Source organism: Aethalodelphis obliquidens, unplaced genomic scaffold, assembly GCF_003676395.1.
Source record: "Aethalodelphis obliquidens isolate GAN/ISIS:26980383/991018 unplaced genomic scaffold, ASM367639v1 scaffold26, whole genome shotgun sequence".
NCBI classification, from domain to species: Eukaryota; Metazoa; Chordata; class Mammalia; order Artiodactyla; family Delphinidae; genus Aethalodelphis; species Aethalodelphis obliquidens.
This window is the reverse complement of record NW_020837970.1, coordinates 6,377,489-6,403,946: the sequence shown is the minus strand read 5'-3', so window position 1 is coordinate 6,403,946 and position 26,458 is coordinate 6,377,489. Positions and strand designations below refer to the sequence as shown.

The following is a 26,458-nucleotide window of genomic DNA, read 5'->3' as shown; positions in this document are numbered from 1 at the left end:
TGTTCCTAGTGCAAAAAGGTTGTGATGTGCTTTATGCAGAAAATATGTGTAGATAAGCTTCATTCAGGCATGAGTTATGGTGTTGCTGGCCATGAGATCAATGTTAATGAATCAACAGTATATGTCAAATAAGGTGTCTCTAAACAGAAAAACACATTAAAGCAACATAATGCATTGACTGGTTGTTGTGACTAGAAGCTTGCGATAACCTAGGGCTGTATTTACCCTTAGGAAAAATATTGGGTTAGCCAAAAAGTTCGTTCGGGGTTTTCTGTAACATCGTATGGAAAAACCCAAACGAACTTTTTGGCCACCCCAATAGTTCAACATCTCCTTAGTCAGCGTTCACAGCAAATCTACACAACATAACTACCATGAATAACAAGAGTTGACCGTAGTGTTAGGAAACGGAGATTCTGAGACAGAGCACCATCCTTCCATTTTTATAAATAAATCTCCAAAATTATTTTTTAATCAGCTTCCGCTGAATCGTAACATACTTCTAGCAGGTTTTACAGCTTTAAAAGACAATTCACACATGGAAAAGAATTTAAAATAAGCAATAACTTTTACCCTTAAAATAGCCTAGTATTTAAATATCTGCAATTTTCCTCATAATCAAGATCAATAGTATCCAGCTTTAAGCAGATAATCTAACTTCCTACACATCTCCAAGGCAAATGAAAAAAATCAGAAAGGAACTCCTGCCTTCCAAACCACTTAAAGCTGCACCTCTCCTGTAACCCTCCCTAGCCTCCTTTCTCTAGCTTTTAGGGGTAAACTTCCTCTTTCTCCTACTCAAAGGTCAGCTCTATCACCTGCTCCCCTCTTCTCCTATTCCCCGACCCTGGGTCATCCTTGATTAGCTGCTACCCACCCCTTTTCCGCGACATCTTCAAACAAGCCCTCCCTAATGCTAATGTTGTTCTGTCCTAAACCTAAAATTACCTTCAAGTTTCTCCAAACCTATATCACCTCTCTAAACCTGGAACAAATGCCAACCCTATTTCCCACTTTCCCTTCACAGCCAAGTTTATAAAGCAAGTAGTTTATATTCACAGTCTCCACCTTTTTTAACCTTCCTTACTGTAATCTAAGAGGCACCCCATCTCCATCCCTCACCACTACTGAAATCACTCTGACGAAAGCCGCCAATAACCATTCCCATGCCAAATGCATTCAACATTTTTCAAACTTTACTTTTTTGTGATGAAACGCTACTGACCATATTATTTTGACATACTTCTAACTTTATTTATCCTCAACTTCTCTAGCCAATTCTTGGAATTCTTTGTTTGAAGTACAGTATTATCATTTAAATATAGTATTATTATTCTCCAAGGTTTTTTTCAATCTCTTGTCAATCTGACAAATTAGATTAGATTAGATTTTCCTGGAAATCTAATCCTCTTCCATGGATTCATGTAATATGACAGATATGTGACACATATATATTGTACATTGACAGATCACAACCCATCTTTAACTCAGATACCAGTTTATTGTTTGGAGATCCAGACCATAAACCTAACTTCCTACTGGACATCCCACCTTGATACACATATTATCTCAGATTCAGTATGTCCAAAACCTAACTCACCTAATAACCCCTTCCCTAAACCCTCATCTAATATTCTCCAACTTAGTGAATGGCAACATCATATACCTAATAACCAAAGCTAGAAATCTGGAAGTCATCCTAAATATTACTCAAATGTATCCCATCATTTTTATGTCAACTGCCACTGCCCTTGTTCAGGCATTCACCAACTTTTATCTCTTCTACTATAATGTCCTATTTTACACACAACTAAAGAGGGGGTCTATTTAACTACAATCTGATTAAATCACTCTAACAACATAAATATGATCAAGACATTCCCCTTTCAATGGTTCCTGAGTCCTAGTTTCTTAGCAGGGCAGATACTTCATTGCTGAATGACCCTCACCCCTAAGATCTAGAAATACCAACTTACTTGGATTTCCTTGTGCTTATGCTATTTGAAAGCTCTTTACATGCTGTAGCCACTGTAAGAGTACCATTCCCAATTCTTCCAAAGCCTGCTTAGAAGTTGCATGTATAATAAAGTGTCTTGGCAACCTTCTCTGCAGTGCCTCTACCCCTACAAGACAAAACTACTCACTTCTCTGTACCACACAATATGTATTATGTGAAGAGCAAACTCAATTTTTGCGAAATTTGTTCTTTAGAACTCAAAATGGATCAACAAAATCTGAATCTGTTCAAATCAGATACAGAGAATTAATACAGTCCTGCTGATCAGAAAATAAAGTATGAATGCATTAGAACAGACCCATTACCACTTACAACAAAATAAAGCACATGTCCTAGGGAGAGTGGATCAAGATTGTCATCTTCACATAAAAAGAAAAAAATTTGTCATTTTTTACATTAAGAAGAATGTATTTTACAATGCAAATACAAACACATATTTTAATATATCTAATACCTTCTTATAGCACAGTTTCAATCTAATAATAATTCTCAACTTCTACTGAAACACCTATTAACAACTAATACATTAAAAATATTTCCAATAAAATATTTAATTTAGAAAAGGAAGAATAGTTTTCGAAGGCAACTATGTCAGAATTTTGAAAGGTTCCTATTTTACCATTAAAGGAAGAGCTCCTAATTGCAAGTGATGAAGTCGAGGTGGTGCATGGTAATGGGCCAAGTGAGGATGCAATGCTCCAGGTGTATAAGTAGCTGCAGTCACTCCAGCTTCAATTCCCAGTTCCCTGACAAAAGAGGAGAACAGTTTAAATTTTAGACATCTTTACAGTGTCTTTATTATCAACAGGAATGGGGGATGATGTTTACATTTTTTAAAGTAATCTGAAGATTCTTATCTTACTTAGCTGAGAAAAAAAGATAATTTAGCCCAAAGGATATAACTAATAATTTCAAATTCACTTTAGGAATTAACATTCAAAGATCCAATTTTGTGAGCGTGAGGAGCAAAGCACTTGCATTCAGCTTCACATCTCACAAAGGAAGGGAATACAATGAATGGCCCCTAAGGTTCCTTCCAATCTAAAAGTCTGATTCTTCTTGAGGAGCATATAGAATAGAGTTTGCTTTTTTGGTTTATATGAATGTGCTCGCAGGTCTTCCATTTGTTGGATAGTGCCTCTGGATTGTTGGCATCAAGGACAATTACCTTAGAAAGCAAGGGTAAACAAAATTTTAGAAAGAGTAAAATTTGGTAAATGCCAAATCTTCTTTTATTTATTTTCATTTTATGTTTTGTCTCTAAAGTCATTGTGGATCAAGATCTCAATGACTGCCCACAGACAACAGATCCAGAAAGAAAATTAATGCAAATCTGCTTCCATTTCTCTAGGAAAGAACACAAGCCTAGAGGATGCTGGCTGGATTTCCCCTGTCAACAGCAGGGGTTAAGGGTGGTACAGCAAATGTGAGTACAAAGGTGGGGGGCGGTGGATAAAGAAGTCATGAAAAGTTTAGGGAGTTAACTTTTGACGGTAGGTCCCTGAAAAACAACAACAACAAAAAGCTCTACTTCTGTTTGACACACTCCCTGCCCCAGAACTCAAGCTGCTACTCTTTCCTCTCCAGGTCTCTTAGGACTCACCCAGAGGCAGTGCTTCACAGATAAGCTGGAATTCAGTTTCTCCACACTACCCTTCTCTAGGCATTCCACTACAAAGTATCTCTTCCAGGTTTCCACCACAAGAAACTGAGCATAGCTTTGAAATAAACAAGATACTGACCAGGCAGATCTCTCTGGAGCCTGTCGAGGATGTGAGGACATAGTCTGAGGCACATGAATATGATGCCCATGACCATAGTTTGGATGCATCCTATGTGGATGGGGTGGGGGGCGTTCATGTGCCCGCCTGGAAACACAGAACACAAAAAGACCACTGGAAATAATTGAATAATTGGTTATTTCTTAGTGTAGAAAAAATAATATAGTATTACTATTACAAACATCTACAGATTAGTCTTGAAATTAATTCTATAAATTATAAAAATGTAATATAAAATAATTTAATGATTAATAATAAATCAAGAAACCATAATCCCACAAATTCTCACTGCTCATTTATTACAATGCCTCCAATCCGAATATCACCCAAGGAAAAAGGCAGTTTTAACATTATCTTGCATACCTGCTTTACAGCAAGTATTTTAAATAGAATAATAGGAACTAAATAAAATTTTAGAAATTAATATTCCAGCATATGCTACAGGCACAAAGAAGTTATTTTATATAAACATATAAAGCAGAAAAATGGAAACTATTTTATTTTGCTTCACCTTTATACTGTAATAATATTCATCCATTTTAATGGATAAAACTTCTAAGAAAAAAATTTTAACCTTGTGCATTTTTTTCAAACACACATGTCAACCCATCCAGGGAACTGACATTACCTCCATTCACACTTTGTCATCCCAGCTAATTATATTTTCTCTTTCTAGTCTAAAGTCTGTCAAATTTACAAATGCAAATAGTCATAAAGTTCTAAACAAATGGCACATAAGAAAAAACAGCTCCAGGGATTCATTTTTTATAGTCTAATTCTTACTATTAGTTTCGAACACATTTACAGATTTTGCATGTTTAATCTTAATTTTCTAGATACTGGAAGATATGAATATGAAATTGGTAACTTTCTATATAAAGGGTCACTATATTAGAATGGCAGAAACAGCCAGAGATTCTGAATATAACCTTAAATTATATAACTAAAGAAAGAAGTTACACAAGTGCCAGATTATTGATTAGATCAAGAGTTTTGCAAACGTTCTGGAAGGGCCAAATAGTTAATACTGTTCGCTCTATAGGCTACATGGTCTCTGTTGCAACTATTCAATTTAGTTTCTGTAGTGTGAAAGAAGCTACAGACAATACACAGATGAACAAGTGTAGCAGTTTTCCTGCAAACCTTTATTTACCAAAACAGGCAGGCAGAATAAGACCAACAAAGTATGCTGTCCTAAATTAGAACATCAGATCCTGAATTTTCAAAAGAAAACAAAAAGTTCAATTATAGTCTTTTCATAATGTTTGGGGAATATCTTTTTTTTGGGGGGGGGGATATCTTAATATTTAAATTTATAAATAAACTAAGTTAATAAGACTAGTTTTTCAATGTCAGCTGTTGAAAACTTCTACTAACACCCTTCTTCCCTCTGGTTGGTAACATAAAATAAATCAAACTCAATCTTTAATAACTTTACATCTTGTTACTCAGGATCACCAATTTTAACATTAATCTTTAGTATGGACTACTGAAGAAACAAAGATTAGCTTGCAAAAATAAATGACGTTGGGTTATATCCTGAAAGGGCTTTGATTTTATTAAATAACCTGATATAGATTTTTTTTTGTCAGCACCTACAACTCAGGATGAGACGGAGGAACATTCTGGTTCGTAAAGAATTAATTTCCCAGTGAACGGAGGATTAAGTTACATCACTATTAATTGAGGATAGCTACATCACTTCTACAGACTTTACAGGTTTAAAGACCAATGGAAATAGAAGGCGAAAGAATAAAGTGCGATTATTTTTTTAAAAACATAAAACATACGTTGGATGCTGCATCATTCTCCTTCTTTGAACTTCCATCCTCTGCATCACTTCATGAGGATGCAGTCTCTGTGCTGTAGGTGCTGTGGCTGGAATATGGTGTGAAATTGGCTGGTGCGTGGGAGGAAGATGCTGAGGGACTGGTGCAGCAGTACTGGCTAAATGCGTTGGAGGTGGAGGTGCCACGGGGTGAGATGTTGCATGAGAAGATATTTGAGAATGGAAAGCATGTACAGGATGAGGAATAACATAATCCACTTGAGGCGGAGGCTGAGTCTGAGGAGGAGGGTTTCCGTGAGAGTGGGGGCAGGCAGAGGTTTGATGATGAAGTGGTCTTGTCAAAGAAGCATCTGTAAGAAAAGCACAGGCACCATACAGTTGAGCATATATTGGCATAATACATTCCTATTATATTTTACAGACATATTAGCACATATTTAATTTTTATGAATACTTTATCGATGCTTGAGTCTGCTTAGTCCTGTTTGGCATCTTGCTTTCTTCTTTGAGTAATCATTGGTATCTTCTCATGTCAATATATATAGCTTTACTTCATTCACAGCTTCACAGCATTCCACTATACGAATGCACCAAAATTTATTGAAGAAATCGCCACTGATAAAAACTGGAAGTAATCCAAAGCTGCAATAAACATCTGTATGATTCCCCTTGTGCTCTTTCCTACATGCACGTACACGCGTGTGTACACACACGCATGTGCACGCACACACACACACACACTGCTCACAGAGGGTTTCTGTAGCATAAATTCCTATAAGCGGTTCTGAGTCTGAGAGAATAATTTAAATTCAGATACTGGTTGACAAAACACCCTTCCCAAAGTTTACATAATTAATTACCATCAGCAGTACACGAGAGCTCCTGCCTAATTACACTATCACTAAATTTTTTAAATGCTAACCAGAAAAAAATTATGTATTTATTTACCACTTACATTTCTTCCCAGAATTATCTATTCATATTCTTAGCCTATTATTCACCTTTTTCTTGTTGATTTATAAGTATTCCTTGTATACATGCAAGCTTTGTCATAAAAAGGTAGTATAAACATTTTTCCAAATTGTCTCCTGTCAATTTTACTCTGCCATACTCAAGTATTTTGCTTTTGTATAATCAAATGTATAAATTATATACTTATAAATACATAAATCTTGTTTTCCTTTGTCATTTACTGGTTATAGAGCACTAGAAAGAGGAAAGCAACTTGCGAGTCCTAGGCACAACTGCAAACATATACTTCCATTAGTGCACTTCTCCTCCTGCCCCATGCCACTTTTCCAGTACTACATTAAGAAGAAGGGGGTATATTTGCCAGGAACTTGCCACGGAAATCAGCCTTTATAAAGATGGTTTCGCCCATTTCTTCATCCTGAATCTTTATGTTGCAGAGTGACTGTTGAAAGGTCCCTCAGAGGAATACGTATCTCTCTTACTCTGAGGGATATGCATCTGTTTGAGGTCTAAAAATAAGTATGTCTCCTCTTTGGATTTTAGCTCTAATTTCATTTTATTTGTAAGATTTTTCTTGGTAGCCTGGTATGAAGCTACAGCAATTCTCTAGTTTCATTACAGAAAGACTGCCTTCAATTTTTAATTGCTTTGATTCATGCATCAGTGGTGAAAGTTAGGTAACCATGGACTCATTCAGCCATACTTCAAAGGAAACCTTGCTAGTATGTATTGTTATTTAAAGGAAATAGTCACTAAATATTCACAATATTTAAAGGAAACTTTCACTAAGCTCAATGTAAGTTGTGACATATTTTTAAACTGATTTTCTAAAAGTTATATTTTCAAATCAATGCTTTACGCTAAGAAGTCACAAAGCTCAGTACTCCTTGGTCATCAAAAAGGAAGTCACTAAGTTTTATCATTGTTAACTATCCTTCCTCAAATTTAGAGCATTTTTCCCAGTTTCATGTCAAGGTTTTCTACTTCTATAATCATTATACAAGAAAGAATATTCACAAATATAACAGAATTTTAAAGTCTTGTTTTGGAATGAATCAGTTTATTTAACTCTTCATTTTATTTTTTTCAACCTTACTGACGTATAATTAACAAATACAACAATATATTCAAAGTGTATAATATGATAATTTGACACATGTATACCACGTGAAATGATTACCACAATGTTTAATTAACATATCCATCACCTCACATAGTTGCCAGTTTTTGTGTGTGGTGAAAAATTCAGCCATCATTATAATACACTGTTTATCTAAACAAAACTGTATAAAGGTGACATATTCTGCCTTCCCACAGACCATTTCCCTTCTTCTCTATTTTATGTGTTCTTGCCACTAAAAACAAACAAACAAAAAACGTTCTTGATCTTGCTTCTTTAAAGTTCAGCATGTCACTTTAACCCAGCAATCTCACTCCCAGGAAGTTACCCTACACATAGACTAACAAACTACAAACAATTTAAGTGTCCATCAACAGAGGACTAATTTAATATACAATGGAATATTATGAGGTATTAAAAAAATGAGCTAGATTTTTATATTCTAATATGAAAAAAAATCTAAGATGTATTGTTGAATTTTAAAAAAACCAAAAATGAAAAAGCAAGAGGCAAATACTATGTTTGATATAATCCCATTTTTTAAAAAAAGGAGAGATATGTCATAATAACGTGTGGAGAAAGAAAATTTCTAAAAGGTTTTATAATAAACTATAAACAATTGGTACCTCTGAGGTATATTAGCATTAGTGGGAAGAAAGGAGAAGGGCTTTTAACTTCTCATTTTATATCATTCTGCAGTTTGAATTTCTTAGGATGTACACCAGTTACTTTTATGATAAAAGTAAAACCAGTTTAAGTCTAAAACATTTTTTTACTAGGACATAAAAGATGAATGGATACACTTATAAATTGCTTCAGTATATTATTTTTAAAGGGGAGGGGGAGAAAACCACACATTTTGAGTTCTCAATAAAAGATAATCAATTAAAGATGAATATCAACAAGTATTACAGAACAGCCTGTATATCATACCAGTGTTCACACACAGAATTTGCCCACTGGTCAATGCTTTGCAAAAACTAACTCGTTTCAAAACCTTTTTTCTACCTTATACTTTGAAGTTGCATTCTTGAAAAGCGATATATCACCAGATTTCATTGTACAAATTCTGGGTTGACTCCAGCTGTGCCTGCAGGACCCAGATTTTTAAAATTATAGGACTGGAAGAAGAGATCTAAGAAGATATATAATTGAAAATTATCCCTTGTATGTAATCAAAACAAAAGCAAATTTCCTTGCCAACTTTCTGGTTTACCCCTGGCATGAATTTTCAGTGTTTCTTTTAAATCAAAGTACTTAATAAGCTTCCATCTGATTATTAACCTATGATTTAACAGAGCAATAAATATATGTTACACAGCCTAAGGGTATTTCTCATTTCTTATGGTATCTCATAGATTTCAATTTCTTTAGAAAAGCCATGTCTGATTCTATTTTACTTGCTTGCATCAAATGAGTACAGAAACCTTTCTGCAACTGGCAAAGCTTTCTGTCAAGGAATTTTCTCTTGTGCCTCAGTTAAGCTTCAGAATTATTAATCAAAGTTTACTTTCCTATGTGTAGAAATGACTACTAAACTTACAAATTTCCTTTTACTCCTAAAGGATAAATCTAATTCCTTAAAATTTCCTTTTATAGGAATCTAAGGTGCCATTCAATGTACGAGTTCATAGATATTAATTAAAACGTAAATGTTAGTATGTCAAACAGACAAAATATACTTTTTTATTATTTTCCCAGACCTTTTACAACAACATCTGCCCTTTTTGCCTTAGAAGACTGTCTTGGGTACGTGAGGTAAATGAAATAGGAAAAATACACTCCACTCGTAGGCCAAGGAGGTACTAAAAATTTATAAACTAGTATTACTGAAAGGTTATTTCATGAGGAGAGGACGATGCTTCATCTATGTGCCTCTAAGCTCTTTGCCTGTTAAATTCATACTTACAAGGAGGCGGCATGTAATGTCGGCAAGATGACAGCGAGGCTTGTGGAGGGGGCTGGGGCTGGGGCTGTGCAACCACGCTGGATCCGTAACCATCTACTGATAATGGCTGGCTCGGGGCGGCAGCAGCAGCAGCCTGGTGGCCAAAGATTGCAGCTCGGGAAGAGGAAACAGGACAGCAGGGGTCAAAGGCAGATGCTCCATGAAAACCACCACTTCCATGACTTCTGATACCACTGCTGCTCAGGTCTACTGGCAATGCCTGCTGTATAAAGAGGAACTATGTTTTATCTTTCTAAAATTTGGTCAAAACATTGTTTCATGTTATATTATAAAAGTACTCCTAATGCAATCTAGAAAAATAGAATCTATGAATTTAAAACTGCTAAAAATTTTGAGTGTGAAGACCTACTGAGCACCAAGAAGATACTGTGTGCATCTTGGACTGTAAAAATTGTAGTGCTTATACACTTAAAATCTATAATCAATTTTAAATAATCAAGCATGAGATCATGCTGTAAGATGAACAAAAGTTAATTAATATATTATTTTAAGATCTGTTTCTCTTCCATTATCTAGATTTTAAGAGAGAAAGAAACTTTTAAATCATACTTCCATATCCTCCTTTACCCCAAAATTCTGATTGGTAATTTAGGACTCCTTTACAAAACATATTATCATACCACTGAAAACATTTAAGGCTCCAGGTAAAAATTTGTTCTGTTTTTAAACTGTACACAGCAAGCATTCAACTGAAACTCTTAATAGTGCAAACATTATCCAAGATAACAAAGGGCCTAAGATTATTCAAGCTAAACCATTAGCTAGCTTTTCCTCATAACTTTTTTCTCTTAAAAAAAAAAAGATTAAACCATGATTACTTTTATTAGGAATATAATTTTAGGGAAGGCCCATTTACCAAGTTGGAAAATCAAAGAGTCTAGATTCCATCTTTACTCAAAAGTAATTAAGTTTTTTCCCCTGAGCACTTTGAAAAGTGCTTAGTAAAACACTTTACCTTCTACTCTAGAGCAGATTACAGAAACAGAATTGCTTCTTTATATTCTTAAGTATTTTAAATACAAGTCTTTGCTTAGTGTTCAGTACAGCTGTAATTTTTAAAATATGATTAAAGAAAATAAAGATGTTATATATGGAATCACATGCAGGAATTGTTCAATACTGAAAGCTGAGGGGCTAGAGGTGAGGAAAGCTAGGGTAATGCATTTATTAGAGGCCCAGGTCACCCAGTCCACTGAGGAACCATAGTGGTCTTTGTACTTTTTAAAAATTTATTTTATTTTATTATTATTATTTTTTTAGAGACAGAGTTGTCTTTGTACTTTCAATGGCCTCCCAGCTCAGAGGATAACAGAAACATGAGAAACTCTGGATACTAAAAGGGAAGGAGGATGATGGTACAGGAGAAGCTGTAGGAAGGCGAAAAGAAAGAGCTACTTTCCTCTTCTATATTATGTGTCTACAATCAATTAAGTAAATGTCTGGGCTCTTTCTTTTAAGTTGGCAAATACAATATATGCTCCCAATTTGAATAAATAAAGTTTAAGAGTAATATTTTAAGACTGTGAATTATTACTTATGGTTCAAATCCTTTTCGTATTTTCCTATTTAGGCTAAAATTTGGCAAATGGACTGGAATATCAACATACTATGAAGGTGAGCAAATTTCCTATCTTCTTCTCCAGTCAGTGATTAAGAACACTCCCAGAGAGTGAGTTAAGTAGGGTGAAGGTCCTCCTAGAAGGAACCGAGGGTAAAGTTAAAAGTAGAGAATAAAAAGAAAAGGGGAAAAATCAACACAGAGAACCCTCTTCCTCAAAATTCCAACAGTTCATTCAATTATTATTATAGAAGGAAAAGGGAGGGTAAGCAAAATGGCACAGAAATGGCAAATATTACTTTACACAGCTCGTAAGTAGTGCATCACACTAAGTAAACTATTCTCTCAAAAGAGAAAGCTACATCAAAAGGAGTAGTACAGAGTCAAGTGATTACTGCAACTCCTCTCGTCAAGCCTAATCCTCCCCAATCTTTCTCTGCCTATCTACAGTCTGACACTCAATCATAAGACATCCACCCAATTATAAACCCTCAGATCAGTCTGCCTCTCCTCAACTTCCTGCTGTGTCCACACAGGTCTCAAACAGAGACTATACGAGGCTACCTCATGAGCATGTGTCTAATTTCAGAGTCCTACAAATAGCTACATCAATCTCAAAGCGTTCATATTTCCAAAACCTCATTCTTTGTTTACCTTCATACCCATTATAACCACTGAATGCCCGATCCTGCTGATTCTTCTCAAGCTTTGTGTACAGTCCAAACACCTCTACTTAGATATAGGTGAGTAGGTTACATCTATATTTTACACAAAAGAGATTCTTCCTCTAATTAACTCACTCAGGTTGCTTCCTCATTCCCAAGAGGTAGAACAGGTCTAGACAATCCATAGATGTTAATATGTAGAACTGTTATCAGAACCAAAACATCATCTAAAATCTCTTTAATAATATTTCCTACTAAACCCTTTCAGATTTCCTTTTGGTATCAGCAGCTAGTTTTTTCTTCTTAAGGGAACACCCCACTTTCTTAATTACTTTTAATTTGTCAGAACCAGAAGAGATAACCAGCGAAAATTTAAAAGATGAAGCAAGTACTTTAGGAAAGGTCAGAGGGTACAGTAAAGCAGCTGCTCTGAATTTCTTTTTGACTTTTTTCTAGCACATTTTTTAGCACGTGTCACTTACAGCTTTAAATTACATGTTTTGATTTTTAAAGTATGCACCACCAAGGTTTACGTCACGATTATACACAGAGACAATGGAGCAAAAGTTAAAACAGCACATAACACCTCACTTTATTTACTCCATGTGGCCACCAATATTAATGTAATATTATTTGACGTATCAAGCACTCACTAATAACATCAACTAATTTACTTAATTAGCAAAAAATTTCTTATAATTTTTGCTGACATTTCAATTTCCCACAAACTAAAAACCTCATCTGCTCCTGAGAAACGATGTCACAGGTCTGCATCTGAGACGGCTGTTTATTTCTAGATGAGTGGAGATTATAGGGAGGCTCCAGAATAGGAGGTAGGGTAGAGGAGGAAAAAATTGGGAGAATTCCCGAATTTCTCATGAATTAGGTTGACACTGCAGTTTCAACACTTTGTTTGAAATAAAATCCCAAAAGTTTAGATCCACCTACATTTAACTAAAAACACCTAAAAACATTCCAGAATAAAAATTAGTATCACGTCCAATTTTCTACATCCCTGGCCCCCTCAATTAGTTGCAATAATTTACATGAGAAAATCTTAAATACTTAATTTAAAAAAATCACACATCATTAAATTAGGCCACTCTTGCAGGGGCAACAAGAATGACTTATTTAGCATATAAAATTTATCATTAGGGTTTGTTTTTTTTCTTCTGAAGGAACCACAATTTTAAAAACTCAAGATGAACTCATCAAATTCCACATACCTGGTCATGGTAGCTGGTACCAGAACTACTATTTGCTCCACAAGGTGCCTGTACTTGTGGAGGTCTTTCCACAGGGCAAGTAGGATCACCAAAGGAGGGAGACACTGGCACAGCTGGGTGGGGAGTATGATGGTGGTGGTGATGATGCTGAAAATGGTGGCCATGCTGCTGAAAGCAACTTGCATGTGGATGTCCTAACGCATGGTGACTCTGAGACGACCCTCCACATGGCGAGTGCTGGGGACAGCAGGAAGGTAACCTTGGCATTGCAGGAGGGCCAGTTTCCGTTATAGCACTAGGTGCAGTTCTCCTTGAGTCATCTTGAAACGAAAAAATGCATAGAACCAAATGATCAAATATCACTGTGTAAAAGAAAGTGTATACTTCATATATGTGTATAAATGTGTATAAATAAGTAAATAATTAAGAAGTGATTACTGAATTCAAATATCTGTAAATAATAATGTGATACAGTCACATTCTTAACACGCATATCCTGTAATTTCAGGCAGTGATCTTCACTGGGATTTTCAGGCAAGCTTTAGGAGGCTTATATTTACCATGATGTTTAAATATGGCAATAGATCACCTTTTCCTAGGTCATTATAAATTATTAGGTTTTTTTTGTGTTTTTTTTTTGCGGTATGCGGGCCTCTCACTGTTGTGGCCTCTCCCGTTGCGGAGCACAGGCTCTGGATGTGCAGGCTCAGCGGCCATGGCTCACGGGCCCAGCCACTCCGCGGCATGTGGGATCTTCCCGGACCGGGGCACGAACCTGTGTCCCCTGCATCGGCAGGCGGACTCTCAACCACTGTGCCACCAGGGAAGCCCTAAATTGTATTTTAAAAACTCTAAAATAACATGGGAGTCTTTCCATTATATGCAACAAAGCTAAGGTTCTCCTGAGCTCCGTGAGCCTCCAATACTGTAAATCATTCCTATATAATGAAGACTACTATGTACTTCTTAAAATCTTATCCTCTTAAGACATAACTACACGGGCTTCCCTGGTGGCACAGTGGTTGAGAATCTGTCTGCCAATGCAGGGGACACGGGTTTGAGCCCTGGTCCGGGAACATCCCACACGCTGCGGAGCAACTAAGCCCGTGAGCCACAACTACTGAGCCTGTGCTCTAGAGCCCGCGAGCCACAACTACTGAGCCCGCATGCCACAACTACTGAAGCCCGGGTGCTTAGAGCCCATGCTCCGCAACAAGAGAAGCCACCGCACTGAGAAGCCCGCGAACCGCAACGAAGAGTAGCCCCCGCTCGCTGCAACTAGAGAAAGCCCACGCACAGCAATGAAGACCCAACGCAGCCAAAAATAAATAAATAAATTTATTAAAAAAAAAAAAAGATATAACCACCCAACTCAGAGCATATCTGGCTAAGTCTCATTAACTTCCAATGTCTTTTCCCTTCCTCTGGTCTCTAAACTCAGACCCAATAGAACATAAGAAATAAGACTCTACTATGTTGAAAATTAAAGGTCTCTTATAATGATCTAGTGACTCAAGGTGGAACAGTGGGAAAAAACATGGAGTCAGATGGGCCTGAGTTCTAATCCTGAGCCTGTCTAATCTGGAGCAATGTGACCTTAGGAAAGTTATTTAACCTCTTTCTCACCTATTAAATGTAGCAATAATTGCCTTGCATGGCTGTTGTTAGAAAAGATAATAATCCTCTAGGTATGAAATATCTGAGTCCTGATTATGCTCTGTCACATGCCCAGAGTTATTTTGAAGGTATATTCTTCCATGCCAAAAGAACAGCAGAAAGTGTCCCCAGAAGGTTTATCCTAGTGTTTCAAACTCCTCTAAAAAAAAGCACCCTTTCCTCAAACTACATGTTATGTGGAAATTAGATAAAACAGATAAAAATGGAGATAAATTTTTTTACTTAAAAATAAAAATTAGAAGAGTGGAAAACCCAAATCCCTGTCCTTCCCTTCCCCCACCCCCACGTGACTGATGAGGCATCTCTTCAGAGTCCTTAGGATTCTGGAGTACCACTGTTCTAGCCTTTTTTCTAGAGTAACCAATACCAGAGATACCCTGCTCCTATTTGGCTCACAGTACACAGCTATTCTATTCTGGGCCAATGTACCAAAATTAGGAATCTTCTGGTTCTTTACAAATAATACAAAAATCTAACCGAAACTGGCTTAAACAATAAAGGGAATTTATAGACTCACATAAATGAATCTGGGTAGGGATGCTTCAGGCTCTGACTGATGGGTCTGACTGCAGTACACCTCCCTGTAATTCTCCTGGGTCTGCCCTCCCATACATGTCCTATCCTGCTTTTGCTGATTCTCTTCTGGGCAAAGTCTGTGATCTAAACCCTGTTAGGCAGTATCTCTATTCTAAATCTATGTATATTGGTTCCCCCCACCCCAAGTTCCTACTCTGGCCTACTTGGGCTAATTTCCTGAACCCTTTTGTAAAGGTTCTTAACCTCAGAACTAGAATTCAGGAGTCTGTAAACTTGGATGGAAAAAAAATTACAAATTCTTACTAATCTCTAATAGCCTCCTGGAATTAGTACTACCTTGTTATCATCAGTTGAGAGGTTAAATATTACAAATAATTTGTATCAAAAAACAATGAAAGTCAAAAAGCTGTTCACTTTTAAAACATAAGTGACAGCAGATTCAAAGTCAGTTCTATAATTAAATCACTTTCATTCATTTGCATTCCAAATTTCTTGAGTAACCTGGACAGAGTCACAACTGGCATACCTGGAACTGACCATGATCAGCAGCCTATCTTCGCTATGCTGAATCAAACATTAAGTAGCTATTTCCCAAAGGCTGTAAGATTTACAACAATATCATTATTATAGGAACTTTACTTCCTACAACATTTTCAGGGTTATATCTCAGCCCCCACGTCAAAGTGTTACACAAGTAAATGTCATTTATTGTGTGTTACTTCAGAAAAGAAAATCGAAAACCTTTGGGACACTAAATCCATTCAGTGGATGGACTAAATGACCTTCATGATTCCTGCCAACTATGACACGTTAATTTTACAAACCCAATTATTTGAGGATTATGTGTAACTCTAAGACTCAGGAGATGAGTCTGTAACCAGAGCAAGAGGTCTAGGGACTGCTAGGGCCATGACTGAAGTAACAGATATGACACCTAACCTGTTTGGAAACGATCTGCCCTCTTGGTCTTCAATTATTTCACATACAAAACTCAGAGTGAGTGAAGAGGAAGCACAATGACTTTAATATCCTTAAGGCTGAACACATATTTAAGGGGTTATATGATTAACAGTATGGCCCCTAAAAGAGGACTGACCTTATAGCTCTACTTCTTATGGTACAGTTTTGGCTTCCAATTAAATTAATATCTATTTTCCTACAGTCCAGAAGCTCTTTGTTGCTCAAACAAGGTAGCAATCCAAAGTAAAGACAACTGAATCTCCTCTTGTTCAAGAGTTACTGACCAAAGAAAATTGCCACAGAGTAGAGGTGAAATACAAAGACATCTGATTGAGTAAATAAAACACTGCCTTTTTTATTAAAATTAGGCCGCTGAGTGGCCACTAAAAATAGATAATCGAAAATCTACACCGGAAGAATTAACTCCACAGCCCAGTGACACCAAGCTGGTTAAAATACTTTTATTGTAATTCTAGGAGGATTACTGAGATGTACTCATGCATTTATTCATTTATTTGGCAAGTCTTATACATAATAATGACATGGTTAAGGATCTACAAAGATACTGAAAAATGAAAGTCCTGGCCTTTAAAATAACGAATGGATATTGTCTGCCTTTGTTGTTTTATCTCTAGAAACTAGAAACATGCCTGCACAATGTAGGTGGTTCAATAAGCACTTGCTAAATTTAAGCTAACCGCACAGGGAGAAGAGGCATGCCTGCATGGTTGCAGCTTAGTGCTGAAAAAGAGAAAGACTTGACCTTTGGTCCTCAAGGAGCTCATCATCAAGTACGGAGAAAATTTAAAACAGAAATCAACCAGTATTATAACAGAAGCACTAGGTTCTAGGTACAGTATAGAGCAACACTGCCCCCCAGGGAATATCTGGCAACACCTGGGGATACTTTTGGTGTCACAGCTGGAGGGGAAGTAGTGCTACTGGTTATTAGTAGGGAGAAGCCAAGAATGCTGCTATGGCTACGGGGGCCGGGGTGGGGGGAAGGGGGGTGGGATGAATTGGGAGATTGGGATTGACATATTATACACTACTATGTATAAAAGTTAACTAATGAGAACCTACTGTACAGCACAGGGAACTCTACTCAATGCTCTGTGGTGACCTAAATGGGAAGGAAATCCAAGAAAGAGGGGATATATGTATACGTATAGCTGGTTCACTTTGCTGTACAGCAGAAACTAACACAACATTAAAGCATCTATACTCTAATAAAGATTAATTAAAAATATAATAATAATGCTGCTAATATCCTGCAATGCACAGGACAAGCCCCCCCCACACACACACACACAAACTGTCCAGCCCAAAGACAATAGTGCCAAGGTTGAGAAATCCTGGCATAAAGGAAGATTACAAGATCCAAGTCAGACTTTGTAGGTTTGAATTCTTGCTCCACTATCATATAACCTTAGACAAGTTACTTTACCTGTAAAATGAAAATAATAATAGAATCTGCCTCATAGGTTATTACAAAAATCAGAGTTAATATAAATAAATTATTGACCAATATTATGAGTTCAACAGATGTTAGCTATTATTATCCACTACAATTGTTAGCTCTGTTTATGTTGTGTTCCCGGTGTCTAGAACAGTGCCTGATACATAGTACGCAATCAATAAATACTTGCTGAATAAATGAATATATAAGATAGCATATACGCATAAAGCTAAGAACATTGAGAAGTCAGACAGATGATAAGCTGATTGGGGCATGTTGAGTTTGAGGTGACTGCAGAATGGTCCAGAGGAGAGGCGGTTGGATATGAAAGTTTAAAACAAGGAGAGTGTTCTGGAAGCACAATACGGTGAGTCATCGGCATACTGGTGGTAGGTGAAAACACCTACAGTTATGAGATGGACGAGTGAAAGAAGGGATGAAAATAGAGTCCTGGAAGAAAATAAGATGAGAAGAAAATTACTGCCAGATTTTTAAACATCATGTTTGTTTGTTCTGAAAGGAGTCAGAGTTAAAGTTAAATGAAGGAGTTTAAGGTGAAGAAGATCCACTTAGGTATACATAGACTTAACACAAATGTACACGTGCGTGTACGAAGGGGATGGAACCAACAAAGATGCTGAAGACACAGGGAAGATAACTGATAAAGCAAGGTCAAGGACACAAGAAAGGACAGGAGGTGGAGCATAGATAAAGAGACTGGAAACTATAAGAAGGAGTTAAGAGACCAGGAGTTAGGAGATATGGATAGGTATAAATACACAAAAGTTTTTATTAAAGGGACTGGAAGTTACAAGTATTCATGCTTGAGAACCTTCATTTATTTTTTTTATCCCCCCTACGCCCGGAAATGAGAGTCTTAAGAAGAATAAGAGAATTTTGGAATAGACACTGAGGGGAAGGAAAGAGAACCGATTGGGATTTATCACACTATGACAACTTATTACCAAAAGCCCAAGATTAGATACCATAAATTGATGAGGCATCAATCTGCATGGTTCTATGATTTTTACCAGTCCCATTTAGGAACCTGGATAAGAGAGAAGCTACATGGCTCAAGTGATTCAAGGTTGGAAATATACAAGAAGGTGCAAAGTAATGACAGGATGTGAAGAAAACAGGTAAATGATGTTCTACAGTCTTGGAAGGAAATAAAGCCAGCAGAATTGAACGCCCCTAATGTAATCTGAATATCTGTATGTGCTTCTATCAGATTCATATAGAGGAACAATCTGGCCTGGAACAAGGTTCTCCTAGTCTAGAGAAATACAACATGAGCAAGTCTATCCCAAGGGTGGTCATTAAAAGATAGAATAATATCATGAGAAGGCCATTCAGGCAGTGAAGTTACTACCTAATAGATTAAATGTGAATCCTAACTAAACAAGCGTGTTAAAAAATAAGTACATAAATAAAAGCTTTGAGACTGTCTTGAAATAAAGTTGGGACTGTTTCACATAACATCTAGATAAGCATAGGGTACATAAAGCTACCAGGAAAGACAGTGCACTCAATAAACGAAATAAAAGCCCGTTTCACTTCTGCCTACATTTTTTTTTTTTTCAAAGACACCCCTGAGAAATCTCCTTGTTTCCTCAAGTTTGCCTCAAGTCTCCTTTGCCTCAAGTTTCCAGGGAAGGGAGATCTAAACCAGACACAAGCAGTTTTCCAATCTGCTCAAGGTAAGTTACAGGGATATTATAAGAATTAAATATATTATTAAAAGCCAAAAAAAGATAGAAAATATATGGTGGTTTTGTTATTAATGGTGATATTATTGGTGATATAGTCAATCTACAAGCTATAGGGTCTATGATGTCTCTGTTACTAAACAGCAAGTTCCTATCTCTGTGCCGTCATTCAAGAGCGGAAAAAAGACTACTTTAAGACCCAGTTAATCTGAGATAAGAGTTAAAACTATAAAACTCTTAAAAGAAAACAGAGGAGTAAATCTTTGAGAACTTTGGTTAGGCAATGGTTTCTTAGATGTGACACCAAAAGAATAAACAACAACACAAAATATTGGGAAAATGACATCATCAAACTTTTTAAAACTCCCATTCCTATTTTCAATTCTTTTGGATACGGATCTAGGAGTGGACTTGTGGGTCATATGCTGCTAACTCTATGTTTCACTTTTTGAGGAACTGTCAAAGTGTTTTCTACAGTGGCTGCACCATTTTACATTCCCACCAGATATTAATAAAGGTTCCAGGGGCTTCCCTGGTGGCTCAGCGGTTAAGAATCCACCTGCCAGTGCGGGGGACATGGGTTTGAGCCCTGGTCCAGGAAGATCCCACATGCTGCAGAGCAAATGAGCCTGTGCACCACAACTACTGAGCCTGCGCTCTAGAGCCCGCAAGCCACAACTACTGAGCCCACGTGCCACAACTACTGAAGCCCGCGTACCTAGAGCCCGTGCTCTGCAATGAGAGAAGCTACCGCACTGAGAAGCCCGTGCACAGCAACGAAGAGTAGCCCCTGCTTGCCGCAACTAGAGAAAGCCCGCCTGCAGCAATGAAGACCCAACGCAGCCAAAAATAAATAAAATAAATAAATTTATAAAAAGAAAAATAAATAAAGGTTCCAATTTCTCTATATCCTTGTTAACCCTGCTTATCTTCTGATTTCCTGTTCTTTGTTTTTGTTTTGTTTAATTATAGATATCCTGGTGAGAGTAAAGTGGAATTTCATTCTGGTTTTGATTTGCTTTTCCCTAATAACGTTTTCATGTGCTTCTTGGTCATTTGTACAAATGACCTTCTTCTTTGGAAAAATGCCTATGTAAATTCTTTGCCCATTTTAAAACTGGGCTGCTTTTCTTTTTATTGTTGAGTTGTGCAAGTTCTTTATATATTCTGGATACTAGACCCTTATCCAATATATGATTTTTAAATATTTTTCTCCCATTCTGTAGGCTATCTTTTCACTTTCTTATAATTTCCTTTGATGTACAAAAATTTTAAATTTGATCAAGTCCTGTTTATTTATGTTTTTCTTTTGTTGCTTGTATTTTTGGTGTCAGCCATTCAATTCTCCCCCATCTCTTTCAGTTGAGCTGTAACACTCCAGTAACATAGCACACAGACTCAAATATGAAGTCGTAGTCTAATTCTAATAAAGACCACTTTGTTCACATATGATGCTTATTCTAAGAATACACTCTTGCTAACACAGCTAAAACCATAAAAACAACAATCCTTTTTCTAACAAAGAGTCCCCTCCCCGCTCTTCTTGTCTTTTCTTTTTCTTTTTTTACATACCTCCTGTAGAAGTACCACTCATACTATTGCTTGCAAGCATAGGTGAAGTCTCTGACACTGCGGAGGGTTGGCTACTAGTGACAGCTGAAGCAGTATCAGAGGGCTGCTCAGAGGTAGATGGATTTGAATTGTTAATGGAAGCGCTTGTGGTTTGTGATTCCATTCTCGTGGAAGTGGTTGGTACTACAGTAGGTTCTACAATATAGAAAATGTTTATTTAGCATTTCAAAGCAAATTAGGTAATGGGTTATATTTTAATAAAAGCTAACATTTTTATGATAATTATTAAAACAAAATATGAACCCTCTAATAAGTACAATATACAGTTAAAAAAAGTTTTCATAAAGTTAAACTGCAACATTAAAATGACATGTTATTGCATTTTTAAAAACCCAACACATATATGTATATTCCAATAATTCAAAGGACTAATATAGTTTTTTTGGGTAATGACCATGTAAGTTTTCTGATCACAAAGAAAAGAGGCAAAGTAAAAGTCCCTCTGCTATGTCCATACACATTGTCACAGGCTGTTAGAACAGTATACAAATTGTACTTTCTCTGGTTACATTATGGATTCTAGAGTCACACAGCTTGGATAGCAGTTCTGATTTCATCACTGACAGTATGATCTAGGATAAATTACTTAACCACTCTCTACTTCCCCACCTGTAGAACTAGGAAAGTACAGAATTTTCTTCATAGAACTGTGGTTAGGATGAACAGAGATCACACATATAAAGCACTTTATATGATGCTTTACAAGCAGTAGTCATTCAATAAACATTAGCTATGATTTTTAATAACCATTTTAATTTCTTACATGCCTTTTTGTATGTTTTTCCCCCAAATTTTTTGCCAATATTAATATTCATCAGTGCTTTCTAATAAAAAATTAAAGTTTTTATAGTAGAAATTAAAAGAAATTTCAGGCAGACCTTAACTTATGAATGAGTTATACTTTAGACCCTAATTGTTAAATGATTGTTTAAAAATTAAGAATAATGGGAATAAATCTGTGCAAAGCATAGTCACAATAATTAGACCTGAATTATCACTCTTTAAATGTGATATACAATGAGAGGACAACTATTCTATACAATGAAGTGAGGTCCGCTGATTCCTGAAACACAAATAGTACCTGTTAGTCTATATGGGACCCTGTACTTCAGATGCTTAAAGAAATATATTTGCCTAAACGTAAAAGGGGGAGGGAGGAACCTCTGTTGATTTGCAAATAGTTTATCTCAGTTTCTCAGTCTTATTGGTATTGACAGTGGCTGAATAATTCTTTGTTGGAGGTGGGAGGGGGGTCGGGGTGGACTGTCCTTTGCACTGTAGGATGTTTAGCAGCAACCCCAGCCTCTACCCATTAGATGTTAATAGCACTCTCCCCCAACTGTGAGAACCAAAAGTGTCTGTAGATATTGCCAAATGTCTCTAGGGGCACAAAATGGCCAGCAGGTAAGAACCACTGGTCTAACTGATAAACTTAAGTTTTGAATTTATTTTTAATAAGATAGAAGCCTTCCACTAAAAGAAACCAGTAGGGAGAAGGGGGCATCTGCTGATCACTGGAATACTTTTAACCTAAAAGTAAAAGTACTCTGTTTGAACTAAATTCTAGTGGGTTAAAAGGCTACTCTGTCACCTTTTGTTACTTTACCGGATGGCAGGTGTCACATGGGACAACACACAAAAAGTTTCCAAAAGAGCCATCAATATTTAATTGAGTAATCTTTAATTAATCCCTATTGTATTAACCACTGCCTTACAGATAATTTATGGTGCTTCAAAATAAAAACCGAGGGCTTCCCTGGTGGCGCAGTGGTTGAGAGTCCGTCTGCCGATGCAGGGGACGCGGGTTCGTGCCCCGGTCTGGGAAGATCCCACATGCCGCGGAGCGGCTGGGCCCGTTGAGCCAGGGCCGCTAAGCCTGCGCGTCTGGAGCCTGTGCTCCGCAACGGGAGAGGCCACAACAGTGAGAGGCCCGCATACCACAAAAAATAAATAAATAAAAATCATAAAAAAAATAAAAACCGAGACATTGTTAAATGAAATGTAGACAATGGGAATAAATTAGCCCTTAATAAACATCTTAATTCCAAAGTACTGCTACTCTGAAAGTTATGATCATCCAAACTGCAAACAGCCGATATGAGAGCTGATTGCACAAGGCCCCTAACTCTTCCTACCTAGCGAATGTATCTTTTCCAATTTATAGCTAACTGCCAAAATTAACAAATTCATATATGGCTTACTGTCTCCTTAAGGAAATTATGATTGACCATTTCCTTCTAAGATGTAACTATTACTATCTGAAGACCATTGTCACTATGAGGGAAAATTCACATGTCTTCATATATTCATACTTGCTACCACTTTCCCTAACCTCTGTTTACCAACTCTAGCTTTATTTCCTCAGTTACTTGGGTGCGGCTGTAAGCCAAAACAAAACACTAAAGCTGAGCAGCACATAAGGTAACCATATTATTACCCTGAAGGATAACACAACTTTTAAAAGAAAACTGAACATCTCAAATAACCAGTATTAACCATTTAAACTCAGTTATATTGCTTTCCTGTTCTGTATTTTTAAAGTGCTGTTTCTATTTTTCATAGCAAAGTTAAAGTATGATAACAATATTATAAATGAAAGTATCAATAACACGTAAGTCTGAGGATAGATCAAACCACCTCTTGTAAAAATAATTTTTTTCTAAGAAAATACCTACCAAGCAATGAAGTAATAATCAGAGAGAATTTTTAGACACAACTTACAAACTGAGGTTATTACATTAATTGAAAAATAACATTAGGATACCTGGCAACTTCCCTGTAATTTAACATATATTACCATTAAGCAGCAATAGAAGTTTCTAGCATATTAAGATACTTCATTTTAGCAAATCTTCTTCATAATTCTACACTGCTAGTGCTCCAACTTACCATCTTCATCAACAGTAAGGTCCACAACTTCTGCCGCATTCTGCCTCAAGGGCTGTATAACAGTAGAAATCCTACTGCGGTTCCGTGGCTCCTGTGGCCGACTTGTATGAGAACTTGAACCTTGGCTCCAGTGAGATCTATTGTGTCCAAGGGTTGAACGAGACCTTAAATAACAAAATTTTTAGTTACCTAAGAAATCATAAGCCTTTCTTACAAACTAAGTTGTGAAATTCTTCATTCAAGAATTCTCCAGAGGGGCTTCCCTGGTGGCGCAGTGGTTAAGAATCTGCCTGCCAATGCAGGGGACAAGGGTTCAAGCCCTGGTCTGGGAAGATCCCACATGCCGAAGAGCAACTAAGCCCGTGCGCCACAACTACTGAAGCCCACGCACCACAACTACTGAAGCCCGCAACAAGAGAAGCCACTGCAATGAGAAGCCCGCGCACCGCAATGAAGAGTAGCCCCCGCTCGCCGCAACTAGAGAAAGCCCGTGTACAGCAACGAAGACCCAACGCAGCCAAAAATAAATAAATAAATTAAATTAAAAAAAAAAAAGAATTCTCCAGAGAAATAATCATAATAGAATTTAAAATTCTGACTAGCATAATGTCTAGCACTCAATAAACATCTGCTGAATTAAATGTTCAACAAATGTTCACCAATCAACTGACCTCAGAAAATGAAAAATGATATGTTAGACCAATCACTGGTGTAAAATACAGGATTCTGTTTCAAGAATGCTGCTCCCTTTTCTATGTTTACTTTGAATATTCACCTGGGTTATAATCAATTATTTACATTTTATGTTAATACCTAAAATTATTCACCATAGGTATAATAACAAAAATATCAACACCCTAAACATTTAATGTTCACATGAATTTCTATGTTTAGTTTAGACTGGATCTGCAAAGCATGGCTTCGGGAGTCCCAAACCAAGCTAAGTTTCTGGGACTGTCTAAAAGAGATTCAAAGCACCGGAGAGAGTTCTTGCCATCAGGAGAGGTACGGATAGTTGTAGCTAGTTTACTATAAGAAACATCATCGTTTGAGCTGCTTTAGGCTTTAAAGGCATATAATCACAAACCCTCAACGCCGAATGCTTTTATCATCTTTTAATTATGTGTATTGTACTAAATTACTTACAGCATATATTTTATTTTAAAAAATTCTTAAAGGATTCACTGTAATGATCTGGACTAAGGGTACAGAGGGATAGTATGTAGAATATGCAGTCCTCAGGCTTCAAGGAGAAAAAGATAAATATGTTTTAGAAAGATGGGGCTTACGAAGTTGTTTTTTTCTCCTGCCCAAACTGAATGTAAAACTGCCTATAAGCTTATTGTCACTATGTATGGAAAGAGTGAGCCAGATGCACTAACATGCAGTCATCGTATAAGCTTGACCACTCAGAAGAGAACTCCGAAGTTCAAACTGAGCTGACAATGGCCTCAGCAATTACAGAGCCTAAAAGTTTAGAAAGAAGTTCAAATTCTAAAATTAAGTTTTCAAGTAACAGGAGTACAGAGGTTAAATCCTGAGACAGAGTTTTAAAAAAAAGACCGTGTATTCCAGCAAGAATTGTATAGATTAAGGCATGAAGGTAAACAAATATTTCAAGCTGAAATGGTTTTAGATAAGAATGATCACCATTTAAAATTCTTGAGAAACCAAGAGTATTTGATGAGAGACTGAGTAATCTATTATTTCTTAGAAGCTGTTAACAGCTGCAGAAACTTCCACGTCCACTATGCAGCACTTCTGTGAAAACTTCACAGGATGTCCTAACTCCAAATACAATGCTGAGTAAAGTACCAGCAAAAAACTTGATGTATGAGGAACAGTTTCACAGAGGCCTTAGTCGCCCCTATAATTAGTGGCAACTGTCAAATCTTGACACAAAGGGATCTGAAACACAGATACATTCTCTCTTGAACAGGAAGGGCCAAGAGCCAGCTAAAGTGACAAAGTTAATATTCTAGGTAACCATAAGGAAAATAAATATGGCTAATGAGCACTGTGTGTCTTTTTCAAGAGTACTGTCTATCACTATGTAAACGCATCTGCTTGAACATTTAAGCATCTACATGAAAGGAAAGCTCTCCAGTTCCACGAAAAAACAGGTCCTTAGTTTCAACAATTGTTATAGCTCATAAAAACTGAGTCAGCGTTGTACCAACCACTATGGACAGTCACAGAATAACTGTGGCACGTACTGTGGAGTATCAATTTTCCTCGGAGTCTGGGAAAATCATTTAAAACTTAAACAGGGATATATTATAGAGTGCTCTCTTCCATGCCATTAGAAGTAGTACTCCAATGGGAAAGTGGCAAGTAAAGAAGTACATTCTAGGTATGATTGTAACATGCTTCCAAAATAAGAATGCTTTTTTCTTAAATCAATAACAAATTAAAATACAATAAGCAAATGCATTTCTAAATTCATTCCAACACAAAAATTAAGATTCATCCACAGTTTGGTGTATCAGACGAAAGAG

The 26,458-nt window shown here is 36.8% G+C and overlaps 1 protein-coding gene across 15 annotated transcripts in view; it reads right to left on the bottom strand.

Annotated features, from left to right (window-relative positions):
• RNF111 (ring finger protein 111) overlaps window positions 1–26,458 on the bottom strand; it is an 80,779-nt gene that overhangs the window by 7,125 nt on the left and 47,196 nt on the right. For 6 of the 15 annotated variants that reach the window (XM_027123156.1, XM_027123153.1, XM_027123161.1 and 3 more), the window contains 7 exons: window positions 23,961–24,124; window positions 21,012–21,206; window positions 13,098–13,417; window positions 9,589–9,850; window positions 5,589–5,937; window positions 3,760–3,912; window positions 2,637–2,763 (listed from right to left, as the gene is read on the bottom strand). In XM_027123156.1, the coding sequence (XP_026978957.1) occupies window positions 2,637–2,763; window positions 3,760–3,912; window positions 5,589–5,937; window positions 9,589–9,850; window positions 13,098–13,417; window positions 21,012–21,206; window positions 23,961–24,124 (1,570 nt within the window). The remainder of the gene's footprint in view (window positions 1–2,636; window positions 2,764–3,759; window positions 3,913–5,588; window positions 5,938–9,588; window positions 9,851–13,097; window positions 13,418–21,011; window positions 21,207–23,960; window positions 24,125–26,458) is intronic. The other 9 variants (XM_027123159.1, XM_027123157.1, XM_027123163.1 and 6 more) reach the window with 3 other exon arrangements.